Below are 14,646 nucleotides of genomic sequence, written 5' to 3'. Positions count from 1 at the left end.
ATGTGCACTTTTGAAACTGATTTTTTAACTGAGCTTGACTTATTAGTGCAGATGTTTCAAAAGTGGGGATACCCTAATGGCTTGCTCTGCGAATTGGCCGATGAGGTGATCAGCAAGAGGGCCACAGGGCATTTCAAAGCAATTCTTGGTGTTTTGGATGGGGGTAATAACCAGAATAGGGGGATAAGGTCAAAATGTTGAAGAAAAGAGTAACAAAGTAGGTAATTACCCTCACTCATTTATTACCACCTTTTGCCCAAATTCCTGGCTTATCAAACATGTGTTAAGGAAGAATTGGGAAATAATAAACACAGATGAGTGGTTGGAAAAGTTAGGGTCTAGCCCCAGATAGTTTTTAGGAGAGCTAAAAACTTCAAGAGCCTACTTGAAACTAAGCCGGTTATTTCAGCTAGAATGCCCGGAATGTACAAGTGTAAAGCTTGTGAATATTGCAAGTATATGTGCATGGGCAATAAGTATAAAATAATGGGTGTTGACTATTTTAACAGGGCAAGACTGAATTGTAACTCTACTAGGGTAGTTTATGTAGCCCAGTGCCAGTCTTGCAGTGGTTATTATATAGGCGAAGCCGAGCGTAAATTGAGAGAGAGGGTATATGAACACCTTTACAACATCCGAAAGGGGAAGATCGAAAATGCCCTGGCTAAGCATGTGAGGGATAACCCAGGGCATTCCTTTTTGTTTAGAGCTATTGATCAAATTGAATATGACATTGGGGGGGGGGTTCCTTAAGTGTAGAATTGGAGGTGCAGGAGTTATATTGGCAAATAATAACTAGGGCATACTTAAAACCAGGTTTGAATGATGTGTGCTCTATAGCCAGCATGTTAAAGATGAAAAGTTTACAAAGATGACTACTTGTTACTCTGCACTTACACCATTCTCCACCCCCCTTCTTATCTCCCTCTTATTTCTTATCTTGTGGTGCTTTGTGTCCACTGACAATTTCCATGCTTCAACGTATAAATGATTTATGAATTTCTAGTGAATGTGTACTTAGGATGTATGTTTTAAGTGTTAAGTTTTTAAAGATATAAGTGGCATTTTATTTAATGCTAAATATATGTGTATGTTTCTAAGAATTAATGGATGAGTATGCCATGTGATCTTTTAGGTGTGGTATTTAAACTAATTTGTCTTGCTTCATCTTTGTCTGAAGAAGATGAGTGAAATAAAACTTGACAAAAGCACTAACCTTTTTATACTTGCATATCCAGTGTCTGCCTTTTTTGTTTGTTTTTTTTCACTAGGATGATTCGCTGTCTGTTATAGTTGCATACACGTAGTTTTAGTCATTATTTAATTGCAAACTTAAATTTAATAAAGAATTATAAGGTTATATCCAATCTACTTATTTTTAACGTTTAGCATATAACAATGTAGAGGAACAGTTGACTTAATGCTTTATGCTTAAAGCGACTGTTCTATCCATGGCAGGCGTTGCATGTTTTAACTTAGGCCTGAGATGACTTTTTTGATTTTGAAACATTTTTTATTTTCTGTAATCGATTGCTATGCACAGCAGATATGTCCTCTTTGTAATGTTAGTTATTGGGCGATGATTGTTGACTATCATAACTATCATTCTGCCATTAATTTGACTGTAATACATCTAATGTATTGTTTCATGATGTTTTGTTTAATATATACATTTCCATATGTTCAGTGACAGTATTTTGGATCATTATTCCATTTAATGGGGTACTGTATGATTTACATATGGAATGTGTCTGTTATTGTTTTTGATAGCTGTTTTGTGTTTGTCTAATGCTTTGAATCCCATAATCTGAAATCTTTCACTCTGGGCTTGGCAGTTATGCTTAGTGAGCATGTTGTTCAAGCTTCGTACTTGAGCAGCCTACCTGTCCGTGGGGGAAGTGACCTCAGCACAAGAAGCTGTAGTAATTGGTTGTTTGGGACCATTTCTAGCTCTTTTGTAGTTCACTGTTTAAAATCCGCCTCTGGGCGTTTTTTTCTGGCTATACTGCTCAGACAAGCTCCACGTGGGTTTACAGAGTGGTCCTAGCAGCAGGGAACTCAGAAAAGCGACTACCTTCTGGATTTAAGTATCTTTGCTTTTTTTCACTTGAAATAGCTTCTGTAGCTTACCTTGAACTAGCCTGAACTGTTTTTTAACTGATTGCTGCATTATTTTAAAATCTACACTTAAAGTTACATTTTAGTCGAATTTGATCGAAAGTTTGCTTGTTTGTTTGTTTAATTTAACTGTGGAGGCTGCCCACTAAAGTGTGCTAGCCTGTGTAACTAATTTATCACTGTCTCTGCATTTTCTGTGTGTTTCTACCAAAAAAGCAAAAAAACAAAAAAATAATCCTTGTTTTCCTGCCTTCCTCGACTAGTTTAGACCAGTTTACAGGCATTGCTGTATTCTGGGCTGTGGTGTAGTTCCTGTGTTGTCCATTACCTTGCTTGGATAGAGGGAGGTTTCTTTGCTCACCAGTGGGAGTGGGGAGCCTTGAGCAGCCTACCTGTCCTTGGGGGAAGTGACCTCAGCACAAGAAGCTGTAGTAATTGGTTGTTTGGGACCATTTCTAGCTCTTTTGTAGTTCACTGTTTAAAATCCGCGTTTGCACAGCTTTGCACGGTCGTGCGCATAGCGCAGCGCCCGTTAAACAAGGTTGAACTTTTTCTGGCTCCACCAACTCTGCTCTTCAAATTTTCCCTTAAGGAAGCTCTACTCTTAGTATAACCAGACTACTCACTGTATTATAAGCTTAGCACTTGTTCTCAATACTTCTCTACTAAGTAAGCACTCTCGTACTAAGTAAAGCACTACATCTACTTACCACCCCTGTGAATACCCACTTCCCTTAAAGGTATACCACTCCCTTATACTGTTCTAGCATGTCGAGTGGTAGATTACTGGCGTCGTCTCCCGTTCAGCTGGTCAATTTGGGCATCTTGAGACAATGCTACAATTGTCTCATGTACACAGACAACCCTCTCCTCCTCCCAACAAACACAAATACATGTGAGAGATGCAACTATATAGCCAAACTGGAGGCTGAACTCTCTCAACTCAGGGCTGGCAGGACCAGACAGGAGGAGATGGCAACCACACACACAACAATCCCAGTCCCACATAGACCTACCACAACTGCAAACCAAACACATAAAAACACAAAGACATACTCGGAGGCTCTAATAAAAAACTTACCAAAAAAACAGAGGCTCCCAAAGCAGACATCCAAAAATCCACCACCTCAAAACAAAACACATGCAACACATACTTCAATAAATCAGTGTGTCGAACAATCGCAGCCCTTAAGGCCAAACACCTTGCCTGATACACTAGTAATAGGTGACTCCATAGTCAGACACACTGATGTCCCACTGACCAGGCTGAACAAGGAGAAGGTGACTGTGAGCTGCCTATCGGGGGCTAGGATCCGCCACATAACACACACACTCAGGTCACTCCAAAGCAAGTACAAATATGACTCCGTCATTGTCCACGCTGGTGTGAATGACCTGAGATGTACCTCCCTGGACTACATGAAAAGAGGCATAGAGGAGCTCTCCGATTATGTAGCCCAGGCTGGTATGACCCTGACCCTGACCCTGAGCAGCATCTTGCCCTCACCAAGAATGATACCACAATACAAAGACAAGATGATCAGCTTTAACAATTGGCTCAAGTACTGGTGTCATTCTAAGGGGATCCAATGTCTGTCTGCCTGGGATGATATGTTGGACAAGCCACGCTGCTTCGCAAGGGATGGCTTACACCTGTCACCACTGGGCTTCCGGATATTGGCTTTGGCTCTTGCCACCCCCATAGTGCCTTTTTTAGGCAAGGCTCAAAAGACAAACCCACCTCCTTAGAAAACAAAAATGGAAAAAAACTAAGGGTAATGCTGCTCAACGCCAGAAGTCTAAATCTCAAGATGCAGGCACTTGATGCACTCCTCAGCATGGAGAACATCGACGTCTGTGCAGTAACTGAAACCTGGTTCAAGGCTCCTGAGAGCACCCCAGCGCTACCAGGCTATACCTCGTATCATGCTTTTCGGCCCCAAAACCCAGGCCGAACCACAAAGGAAGGGGGAGTGTCCATATTCATAAAGGACACCCACACCTCCAGGTTAGTAGCAACACATGAAGCATCAGAGACCATATAGGTGCAACTAACCATAGGCAAAACTGCTATACAACTGGTAGCATGTTACAGACCACCCTCCCAATCTCAAGAACCCCACTCAGCCTTCCTGAAGACATTGGAGGATATGAATGTATCACAAAATACCATCATACTGGGAGACTTCAACTACCCAAACATAGATTGTGTACATTATTCTAGCCCTAATACCCTAGCCCAAAGGTTCCTGGAATTCATAAATTCAAATGCATTGGAACAACTAGTCACCTCTCCCACTAGGGATGATAATATACTAGACCTGATCATCACAAACATGGGGACAAAATGCTCCACACGGAAGTATACCCCTCACTAGTGAGATCTGACCACAAACTAATCACCCTGGATATACATATCCCACCTCCACCCCAGCACAAAGACCACAGTGAAAAACTTCTCAAAAGCAGACTTCATTCTTCTTAAGACCGAGATGGTATCCTTTAAGCCCACTGTGCCAGTGGATACCACATCCCACAATGCCGAATCCTTCACAAATGCTTTCTATGGACATCTCCAAGAATGCATGGATCATGCAATCCCAAACAAATCCAAGTCCCTCTCCACCAAATGTAAGCATCCTGTCTGGTGGACCTCAGCCATAAACAAATTGTATAACAAAAGAAGGAAGCTACTGCACGTCAGAGCGAAATCCCATGAAGGGAAGACATCTCTGATCAACATTAGCAGAAAACTACGTTCTCTCATAAAACATCCAAGGCAAACTTTGAGAGAAAAATCGCTAAGGACACTAAAGATAACCACAAAGCCTTCTTCAGCTATGTTAGAAACCTGGGTGGAAACCCTCAGATATGCTCAGAGTTGGTTCACAACAACAAAAAATACACTGAACCCACAGATATTGCTAACATTCTGGCTGACAGGTTCAGTGCAAATTTCTCCTCCTTCACCCCCAAAAGAAGAAATACTTATCCCAGCTGAATGTAATCTCCCTGTCATCTCAGATGTCCAAGTGAGAACCGCCCTAAACAAAGCAAAAAAACACAGCATCAATGGGACCTGGCGGTATCCCGGTGCGTGTTACGTGAACTCAAGAGGAGCTAAACCCACACATAAAAATGCTATTTAACCTTAGCCTTACTTGGGATATGTACCTGAACACTGGTGTACAGCAACAGTGGTCCCACTCCACAAGGGGTGCCTCTACAGACCCTGGAAACTACTGCCCCATAAGCAACTAGCCTGGTCTGCAAAGCTATGGAAAGAATCATTATGGAACTCATAAACAGAGACATAGGGGACCTACAGACACTTGACCCCACCCAGTTCGGTTGTAAAGGGCAGATCCTGCCTTTTAAACCTGGTTGACTTTTTGAAACAGTCACTAGAGCCATTGATGAGGGCAAAGCAGTCCATACAGCATACCTGGACTTGGCTAAGGCCTTCGACACAATACCCCACTCAGGCATCATAGATAAGCTAAACAGCTTAAAAGTAAACCCTTATGTCACTAGATGGGTTGCAAACTGGCTAAAGGACAGAACCCATAAAGTTAAAATCGCTGGAGCAATGTCAGACTCAAAGCCAGTCACAAGTGGTGTCCCACAGGGATCTGTCCTGGGACCCCTCTTGTTCGGCATTTATTTCTCAGATGTTAAAGCAAACATGGGAGGGCTGTGGCTGACAAAGTTCGCAGATGACTGCAAACTAGGCGCCATAGTCGATACACCAGCAGACACACACATCCTACAAAAAGGCCTCACTGAAGCGGACAACTGGTGCGTAGTCACGGCCTTAAACTAAATGCCAAAAATGTATAGTCATCCCTTTTGGAAAAACAAAGTACCCACAAATTATCACATAGACAGCAACCCACTGAGTACGGAAAAAGTAATCAGAGACCTAGGGACCCAAGTAGACAGCGACCTCTCATTTGACACCCACGTTGCCAAAGTGGTTAGAAAAACATTCTACCTTGCACACCTCATCATGAAGGGATTCACATCCAGATCCAAGGATGTCATTGTACCCCTATATTCCTCCCTCATCAGACCCATGATTGAGTACAATGCCCCATTTGGTATGTACCTCACCCGGCACTTGCAACAGCTGGAGAGACCACAAAAGTACCTCACCAAAAGGATCAAGGGTCTCCAACATATGTCTTATTCCGCCAGACTAAAGAAACTTCAGCTCTATTCAGTAGCATACCGCCTGCTCAGAGGTGATCTCTGCCTGACGTACAAGGCCATGTCCAATCAGGATCTGATGGACATGCTCCACCTCAAAAAATCCAAATCCACCAGGACCACGAGAGCTAAAGACCTAAACCTCGGCACAGGTATGAATAGGACATGCTGGAGGAATAGATTCATAACCCAGACGCTTCCCATGCTTTGGAACAGGATCCCAGTTCGTATTAGGCAGAGCCCCTCACTGACTCTCTTCAAGAGAAATCTTGATGAGTGGATGGGAGATCGTAAGTTTACCCCAGGGGTCACATCTGTGTCACTGCTAGACAGGGGCACAGTAACCTAATTCTATTATATAAGGGGACCTTCATTGTGTCACTACTAGACAGAGGCACAGTATTCTAGATTTATTCTTTACATTTTTGTACCACTTCATGGGGTGGCAAAAGCCACATCACTATGGCTAGGCTTACAAATGCCCCAGGGCAGATAGTCTAGTACTATACTATGAAACTATGAAACTATAAGAACATGTTTTGGTTCATGGCTAGTGTGCCTCAGAGACACGGATGGGTGTGCTTGGATTTTAGATTGCTTCGTGCTTTTGCACAGCGCCACTGGTTAGAGTGTGTGTGTGTGTGTGTTGTTCATCGGTCATTTTACCTCTCTTTTTGACCAATGAGCGTAGAACAACATGTTAATGTGTAAACATTTTGATTGGATGTAGATCTTTCTGTTCAACAAATGTTTTACTGAATGATACGATTCATTTACATTTTTTATGTGACTGGTTGAAAGATGGCTTTTAAGAAATCATGTAATCTTAAACTTTTTAGACTTGAGAAGGGTTTTTACTCAAAAGCGCTCGTCTTATCTTTACGCTGTATTGTTTTATTAAAGTATTTTGTTTATGTTCAATGCTGTGGTAGTTTTGGTACTTTGTTTTATATATATATATATGTATATATATATATGTACACATACACACTTATACCTATATTGGAACTACATATACCAAAATTAGAACTTTTTGCTGTTCCATGTTTGAGAGATTCAGCAAGACTAAAACATGTTGATGGTAGTGGAATAATGACAGCAACTAAAATCATAGTGTTTAGGGTAAACAGAATGAAGTATTGATCTAGTTAAGGGATTACAGTTTGATTTACATTAAGATTCAAATTTTGGCTAGCCACTGATTAAAAAGATTTAGTGTGAAGTAGGTATATTTGCAATTGAGTGACAGGTGTGTTTGTTTGTAAGGTCAAAATTCTTACCAGTAGCCATCTGTATGGCATTTAAGTATGGAAAAAGTCCAGAAGGTATAGAATTTTTGCTTTTTAAGTGCTTGCATGGATATTTTTATACCTCAAACAAATTAAAGAAACTTTTTCCTGAAGCAGATAGTAAGTGCTGGATTTATGATGTAAAAAAGAGTGATAACTGGGAGCATGTTTTTTGGGAATGTAACAAGTTGGCAGATTTTAAGAATTCCCTACAAATACTTTGTCAGAAGTTCTGGGGGGGGGGGGGCATTGTTTCTAACTAAAGCAGTTGTTATTTTGAGCTGGGATACAGTATCTGAACTGCCCAGACACAGTAAGACCTTACTAAGTTTTAATGATCACTCCTCAAATGACCACAACTGCTTAATCCAAGATAAAAAATAAATAAATAAACCATGGAGCGGTTTCACAGAATGACACATTTATTTCAGGCGCATAAAAAAAAAACAAAAAGACTAAGCGCTTTCACCCACAACTTTCACTGGCATCATCAGAGTCAAAGGCATAACAGAAGCACCTATTATATATAAGAAAAAACTCTTTACATAACTTCCTGCCATCAATAATTTGAACAATTGTATAATTAATACACTTTGGGAACCACAACAACTGAACTAAAGCAAGCACAGGGGAATATGCCATAACATTTTATCAGCTGATCTTGATAAATATTTTTCATATACATCATGAACATCACAGAAAGGATACTTGCGTATTATCACAACCAGATTTTCGCGGTTGCAAATTTTGCACAGTTCAACAGAAACGACTGTATGAAACTGGTGTGAAGAATTTTGGGACTTGCATAGCATGGAAAAAGCTGTACCATAATGTGGAAAACACACTTTTGCTTCACTTTTGTGCTGTGCATTTGATGCACCCTAAGCATTGTTATGGCAGCATTGACAGTGGTATCCAGAGAATGATTTGCAGCCATTACTGCATGACTTTGAGCAAGTCTGTTAAACAGATGGTGAGTGCTTCCACACTGATCTAAAAGGGTATATGTGGATCAGTGCTGTACTGCAGATAACAGCACGAAAGAAACAGAACCATTTTAATTTATTAAAAATGCTATGTACACTTCTGATCATAGCTCACCCCATTTATTAATTATGTTGCCTTACAACTTCTGAAGCACAGCTGTCCATCATGTTTTAATCGAGGTGTCCATAAAAGTTTCAGTAACACTTCACAGTGTTTCATGCAGTCATATCTGTTGAAGTGTGCGAAATTTGTCCTTGACAGATTGAAAGTTTGCTACGGTAACAGGGTGTATTTTGTGACTCGCTTTCCCTTTGATAACATAGTTTTGAGAAATGCAGCGATTGTCAAGCAGAGCGCCACTGTGCAGTTCCAAGAGCAATGGGGTGCATCTCCCCAAAGTACAAAGTTTCACCCTTACTCCTCTTCCTGGCTCATACCCACTGTGATAGACTAAGCCTTAGTTATTTTTTACAGACCCCTTTTTAGGTTAGAACACCTGTTTCTGCACATACATACTGAATTATGGCACTGCGGAAATCTGGTTGCGATAATATGCAAGTACACAGAAAGTTTAAAAAATGAATTAATAACACATTAATACTAACTAAAACCATGCATACTCTAAATACAAATGCTGAGAATTTAGAAGTACTGATGGTGTACACTGACAATATCTCATCTGATGAAGTTATTTGGTGATGAAAACGTATAAGGAATTGTGGAGTGTTAATGTGTTTTGGTGTTATGTCTGTGGTGTGGATTTGCTAATAAACTGTTCGTACTTGAACTACATGGTCTCTGGTGCTCCTTTTACTTGGTTTACAGTACTGTGGTTGGAGCATTGTGCCATATTCGCTTTTTGGATACTCTAAATACAACTTAATTGTAACAAGAGTCAAGTTTGTCACCATATAAACTTACTAAAAAAGCAAAACAAAAAGATAAAGTTGAATAAAATACAAATCTCAAATCATATGCATTTTGCTCTGTTTTAAAATACTAAACACAGAGGTACTGTCATTATATTTTGCATTCAGTCTTAATTGCCATTCTATTTCCCTTACTTCGACCTCCAATTTAGGGTAACCACCTCTTGCATTTTTAGCAACTCTGTCAATAATAAAAAATATAAATATTCTAAAATTCACACATGAAATACTATGCGTATAAAGTGCACTACTCATTTTTTTTTTTTGCTGTCTCTATTATGTTCGGCGATCCTATCTCTTAGCCTCCTATTGTTTTTTCCCACATAGAATGCTGAACGTGCTGTGCATGTTGCCTCATATACAACCATCCTGGTACTGCAGTTACAACGTCCAGGACATTGTAGATTTCTGTTAAAGCCTGTTATTACTACATAGGGACCATCATGTATAAACTTGCAAACATTACAAGTGCCACATTTATACATTTTGGAATTCTAAACTTTACTAATCTTTTCTTTCTCTATTTCTAAAATCTCTTTTATATTCCTCCCTTTTCCATAAGCTATTTTTGGTTTGGAACCTAATTTTGTTTTCAAATCCACATCAAAAATTCCTTCCCATAACATTAAGTTTAGTAACAAGATATGGGGTATTTTGATTATACTGGAAAATCATAACATCGCTTCCATAAGTATTACAATTATTTCCAACCTCTATGCTCTCATTCATTTTAATGATTGGAATAAACCTGCTTGTCCGATTCCTAATCACCGCATTTCTTATTTTCAGCAGGAAACGTGGGATAACCCGTCTTTAAACATCCCAATTAAAAGAGCCATCTCTTCACAAAAATTGTCTTCACTGACCAGTCTAGACGACCTAACCATCTTCCCTTTTACTACACTTCTCTTTTGATGCCTCAGATGACAACTGTCAAAATGTAGAAGTGTATTGGAATGGGTCTTTTCCTAAAAATACTGGACGAAAGCTCTCTTGTTAAGGCATTTCTTTTTAAAAGGGAATCTAAAAATCAGTCTCCATAGTATGTACCCTATATGTAAACTTCACAAATTGGGTGGTACTCTTTAAATAGTCCATAAACTCCTGTATATTATCTTGGTTTCCTGTCCAAAATACCAGTGTCTCATCCAAAAAACCTCAAAAAAATATTTTTGACATATAAGGGGATGTAAGGGCATATCATATTTCCCACTCTACTAAAACTAGGCTAGCAAAAATTGATGCGCATTTAGCGCCCATAGCAACCCCCGATATCTGCTGAAAATATTAACCTTCAAAATACAAAAAATTGTTTTGTAAAACCACTTCCACCAAGTCAACTAAAAAAATGAACTTTAGTCTGATCCATAATTGAAATTTGTGTCAGACTATTAAAATAGAAATCCAGTCCACAATTGTGGGGTATTACTGAAAAGAGATTCACTGCATCTATAGCCAAAAATACAGACTCTTGCCTTATATCAACACTCCTTAAAAGTTCCAAACAATGCCAGGAGTCCCTTAAAATATGGGGCCTATTTTACAATACTATTTTGAAAAAATGTCAACATAAGCAGCCAATGGTTCCATTTTTGAGCCCGTCGCTGCCATTATTGGCCTAAAAGGGGGGATCATTCTGGTTTTGTGTATCTTAGGTATCCCGAAAATCACGGGAATAGTGGGAGCTTCAACGTAAGATATTCAAATTCAGTCATAGTGATGGAACCTTGACGTCAGGCATCAATCAACAACATATAATTTTTGGCATAAGCTCTATTAATCTCTTTCATGGATACCCTTTCATATGTATTAGTATAATTAAGCAAGTCATACATTTTACAAACGTAATCAATATGTTTCCTAATCACAACACCCCCTCCTTTGTCTGGTTTCATTATCCTATAATTTTTATTCATCGACAATTCCTTTAAACATATCCTCTCTTCATGTGTAAGATTAACTTGTGTTAAATGGTTTGAACCAACAACCTTTCTAAATTCATTCTCACGCATACATTCAAACATATATACCAAGGGGTTGCTAGGGGGAATAAAAGTACATTTGCGCTTCATCTTGACTTGAAAAAAAATAGTTGCAACTATAGTCGTAATTTCACTTGTCTAGTAAATATTTTCAAATTAACTGGTAATCTTGCCATATCCATTTTAAACTTTGGGACAAAATAAAATCTTTGTTCAACAAACTAAAATAAGCTTCTTTTATAACCATGTCACTCAAAATTGTATATCATACATCCCTGGCAGTTTACTACTTGCATATTGGCATTTTCTTCATCCATATTTGTAAAAGTTCTTGTGTCATGAAGCTGTAAGTCTAATAACTGTGTTTCCCCCTCTCCCGCCCCCTCACTGTATGCTCCCTGGGTGCTCCATGAGAGAAGTGACCATGTTGAACTTGTTTCTGCTGCTTCATCAGGCACTTGGACTGCCTCAGTTGAGGTACATCTGGCCTATTACTATTGTTTGCATTACTAGTTGTTTCGTTTAATCTTTCATGTTTCTGTGCATGGTGGGGGTGGGAGATAAGCATTTTTATCAACATAATCCTTGCTGTCCCTACACAGTTTACTCTGCTTCCTGATAAAATTCTCTCTAACAAAATTTCCCAGATCACTAAACACGTTGTGTGCTTGAGACACACAGCAAAACTGCATATCATTAATAATGCTATTATTCAGTTCGTTAATGTCACTTTTAATTTAACCAACTTTCGGTCGTTATCCCTCATAATAATTTTCATTAATTCCTGTCCAGTCCTATCAAACAAATCAAGCAGCTCCTGGTGCATCACCCACCCATTTTCCATGCCATAGGATATTTCCATATATAAAGGCCTTTGAGTACCTGCTTAAGTGAAATAGATTTGGCTAAAAACTCATTATCCAGCTGCAGCGACTTTAACTTCCTACATAGTCAGTCAAATGAACTAATCTGAGTGTTTAATCTTCTAAAATTTCTTACTTCAGTACGCTTTGGTAGTGAAAAATTCATTTCCAGAACTTTGAATAAACTATCCAAGCTGTTCACGCCAGGGGCACTTGGAATTGAATTGCTACCTCCAGGATTGTCACTCGCCAAGAAGGGAGCATGTAAAGTAAATAAATCGATTTGTGAAGTAGTAAGTTTTGATTCTGTCTGCTCCGTGCCCCAAAATTCTGACCAATAGCCATATATATGGCATCCAAGTATGCAGAAAGTTTAGGATTTTTGCTTTTAAGCGCTTGCATGGGTATTTTTATTCCCCAAACAAATTTAAGAGAATTTTTCCTGAAGTACATAGTTAAGTAGATTTATGATGTAAAAAAGAGCGATAACTGGGAACATGTTGTTTGGGAATGTAAGAAGTTGGCAGATTTTAAGAATACAGATACTTTGTCAGAAATTCTGGGGAGCTATTGTTTCTAACTAAAGCAATAGTTCTTTTGAGCTGGGATATAGGATTTGAATTTTCCAGACACAGTAAGACCTTACTAAGTTTTAGTGATGTTGGCTCCCAAAAAAGCAATTACTAGAAAGTGGAAATAAAAATCTAAAACCATTTGTAATTGAAGTTATGAATATTGTTAAGGAGGTAAAATAACCGGAGGAGTGATCTTTAGAAAAGGGAAGGAACAAATTTATATAGAAGTAAATGGAATTGATGAAAACAATACACACAGAATAATGTTCAGGAGGAACGGGACTTAAAGGAAGGCAGGAATTGAACAATTTATGTAATGTTGAAATGAATGATAATTGTTAAAAAGAAAACATATGCATAATGCATGAAAATAAGTTACTATGGTTTGTTTTCTTTTATATTATATATGTGTACTTAACCCTCATTAAATCTTCACATTTTTAACAAAAATATATTTATTAAAATGAAATGTTCCAGGTAGATGTTGACTTATTTAATTTCTTTTTCATTGTGATTTTAAGACAAGGTATGAAATGACTTCAGAGGTTGGCTGACAATAAACATTAATTGCTTTATATGAGTCATCACCTTCTTTATACCTATTTTGACAGTACCTGTGTTTCTAGAATAGAGTGCTTTTTCTGGAATTAGCAAGTGGCATATTTTGTGCTGTTGATGTCCTGCCGCTGTATTGTTAATATGTTGTAACAAAAGTTAGCAGTGGTTTAATTTTCCTTGATAATCCTATAATTGTTTTGTAATTGCCTTCTGACAGGGATTTTGCTGCAGGAATTTGCAATAAAGTAATAGAGATGATCCAAGGTAAGCTATATTTTGTTTTTGTAAGTAAAATAAATGAAGTTAGAATATTAATTTTAGGACTGTAGAAATGATCCCTTTTGAAGCGCAAGTTGAAGACTTGAAATATGACTGCACAGCTGATCACAGTAATGTGCTGGATCTCAGCCAGAACATTCTGAAGTTGAACTGTGTGGCTGTCTGTTGAGGGGTACATCATTACGGTAAGTAATACGTTGTCATCCTCACCCCTGGGTGTTTCAGCTGAGTGGATAACAGCTATCCAGTGGAAGGTAACACTGGCTCTGATTTTTTTTCTCAATAGTGTTTTCTAGAAACCATAAAAATTATGAGTTAACTTGCCACCAGTCAGAAAGGTAAACTTGCCACCAGTCAGAAAGGTATTGACCAACTCATTGGATTTTTTTTCTTCAGATCTTGAAGCCATCAGAAGTCAATGTTTGGAATAGTTTTGGCTCTGGCTCTGTGTCTGCCAGACATTTGAAGAGAATGACTGACACATTTATTTTAAGAGTTTTGGGATTTTGTGTGTGTGTTGTGTGTATACACACATAACACTCACAAATAGATATGTGTATTACATATTTCTAGAGTGAAATATCACAGCAGTTTAAGTATAGATATATGGGCTGCCAAGAGGGAAGTAAGTATCAAGCTGGCAGTCTGCATTCTTAGTTGACTGATTAGCCTGGATGACGTATATGTTATGAATCCAAAAACCTGTGTGCATATGCATATATATGTTTATGTACGTGTACATGATGTGTGTGTATATATGTGTGTGTGTATATATATATATATATATATATATATATATATATATGTACACACACACACACACACACACACACACATACACACACATACACACATAA

General features: G+C 38.6%; 1 protein-coding gene across 2 annotated transcripts in view; it reads left to right on the top strand.

The window, feature by feature from the left end:
- Positions 1-14,646, top strand: part of INTS7 (integrator complex subunit 7) — a 1,158,789-nt gene that overhangs the window by 181,410 nt on the left and 962,733 nt on the right. For both annotated transcript variants that reach the window (XM_044075076.1, XM_044075075.1), the window contains exon 5: positions 13,728-13,774. In XM_044075076.1, coding sequence (XP_043931011.1) covers positions 13,728-13,774 — 47 coding nt within the window. The remainder of the gene's footprint in view (positions 1-13,727; positions 13,775-14,646) is intronic.

Source organism: Protopterus annectens, chromosome 6.part0 (assembly GCF_019279795.1).
Source record: "Protopterus annectens isolate FY-2018-M chromosome 6.part0, PAN1.0, whole genome shotgun sequence".
Classification (NCBI taxonomy): Eukaryota; Metazoa; Chordata; order Ceratodontiformes; family Protopteridae; genus Protopterus; species Protopterus annectens.
Note: the sequence above shows the minus strand (reverse complement) of the source record. Positions and strands in the feature narration are given on the sequence as shown.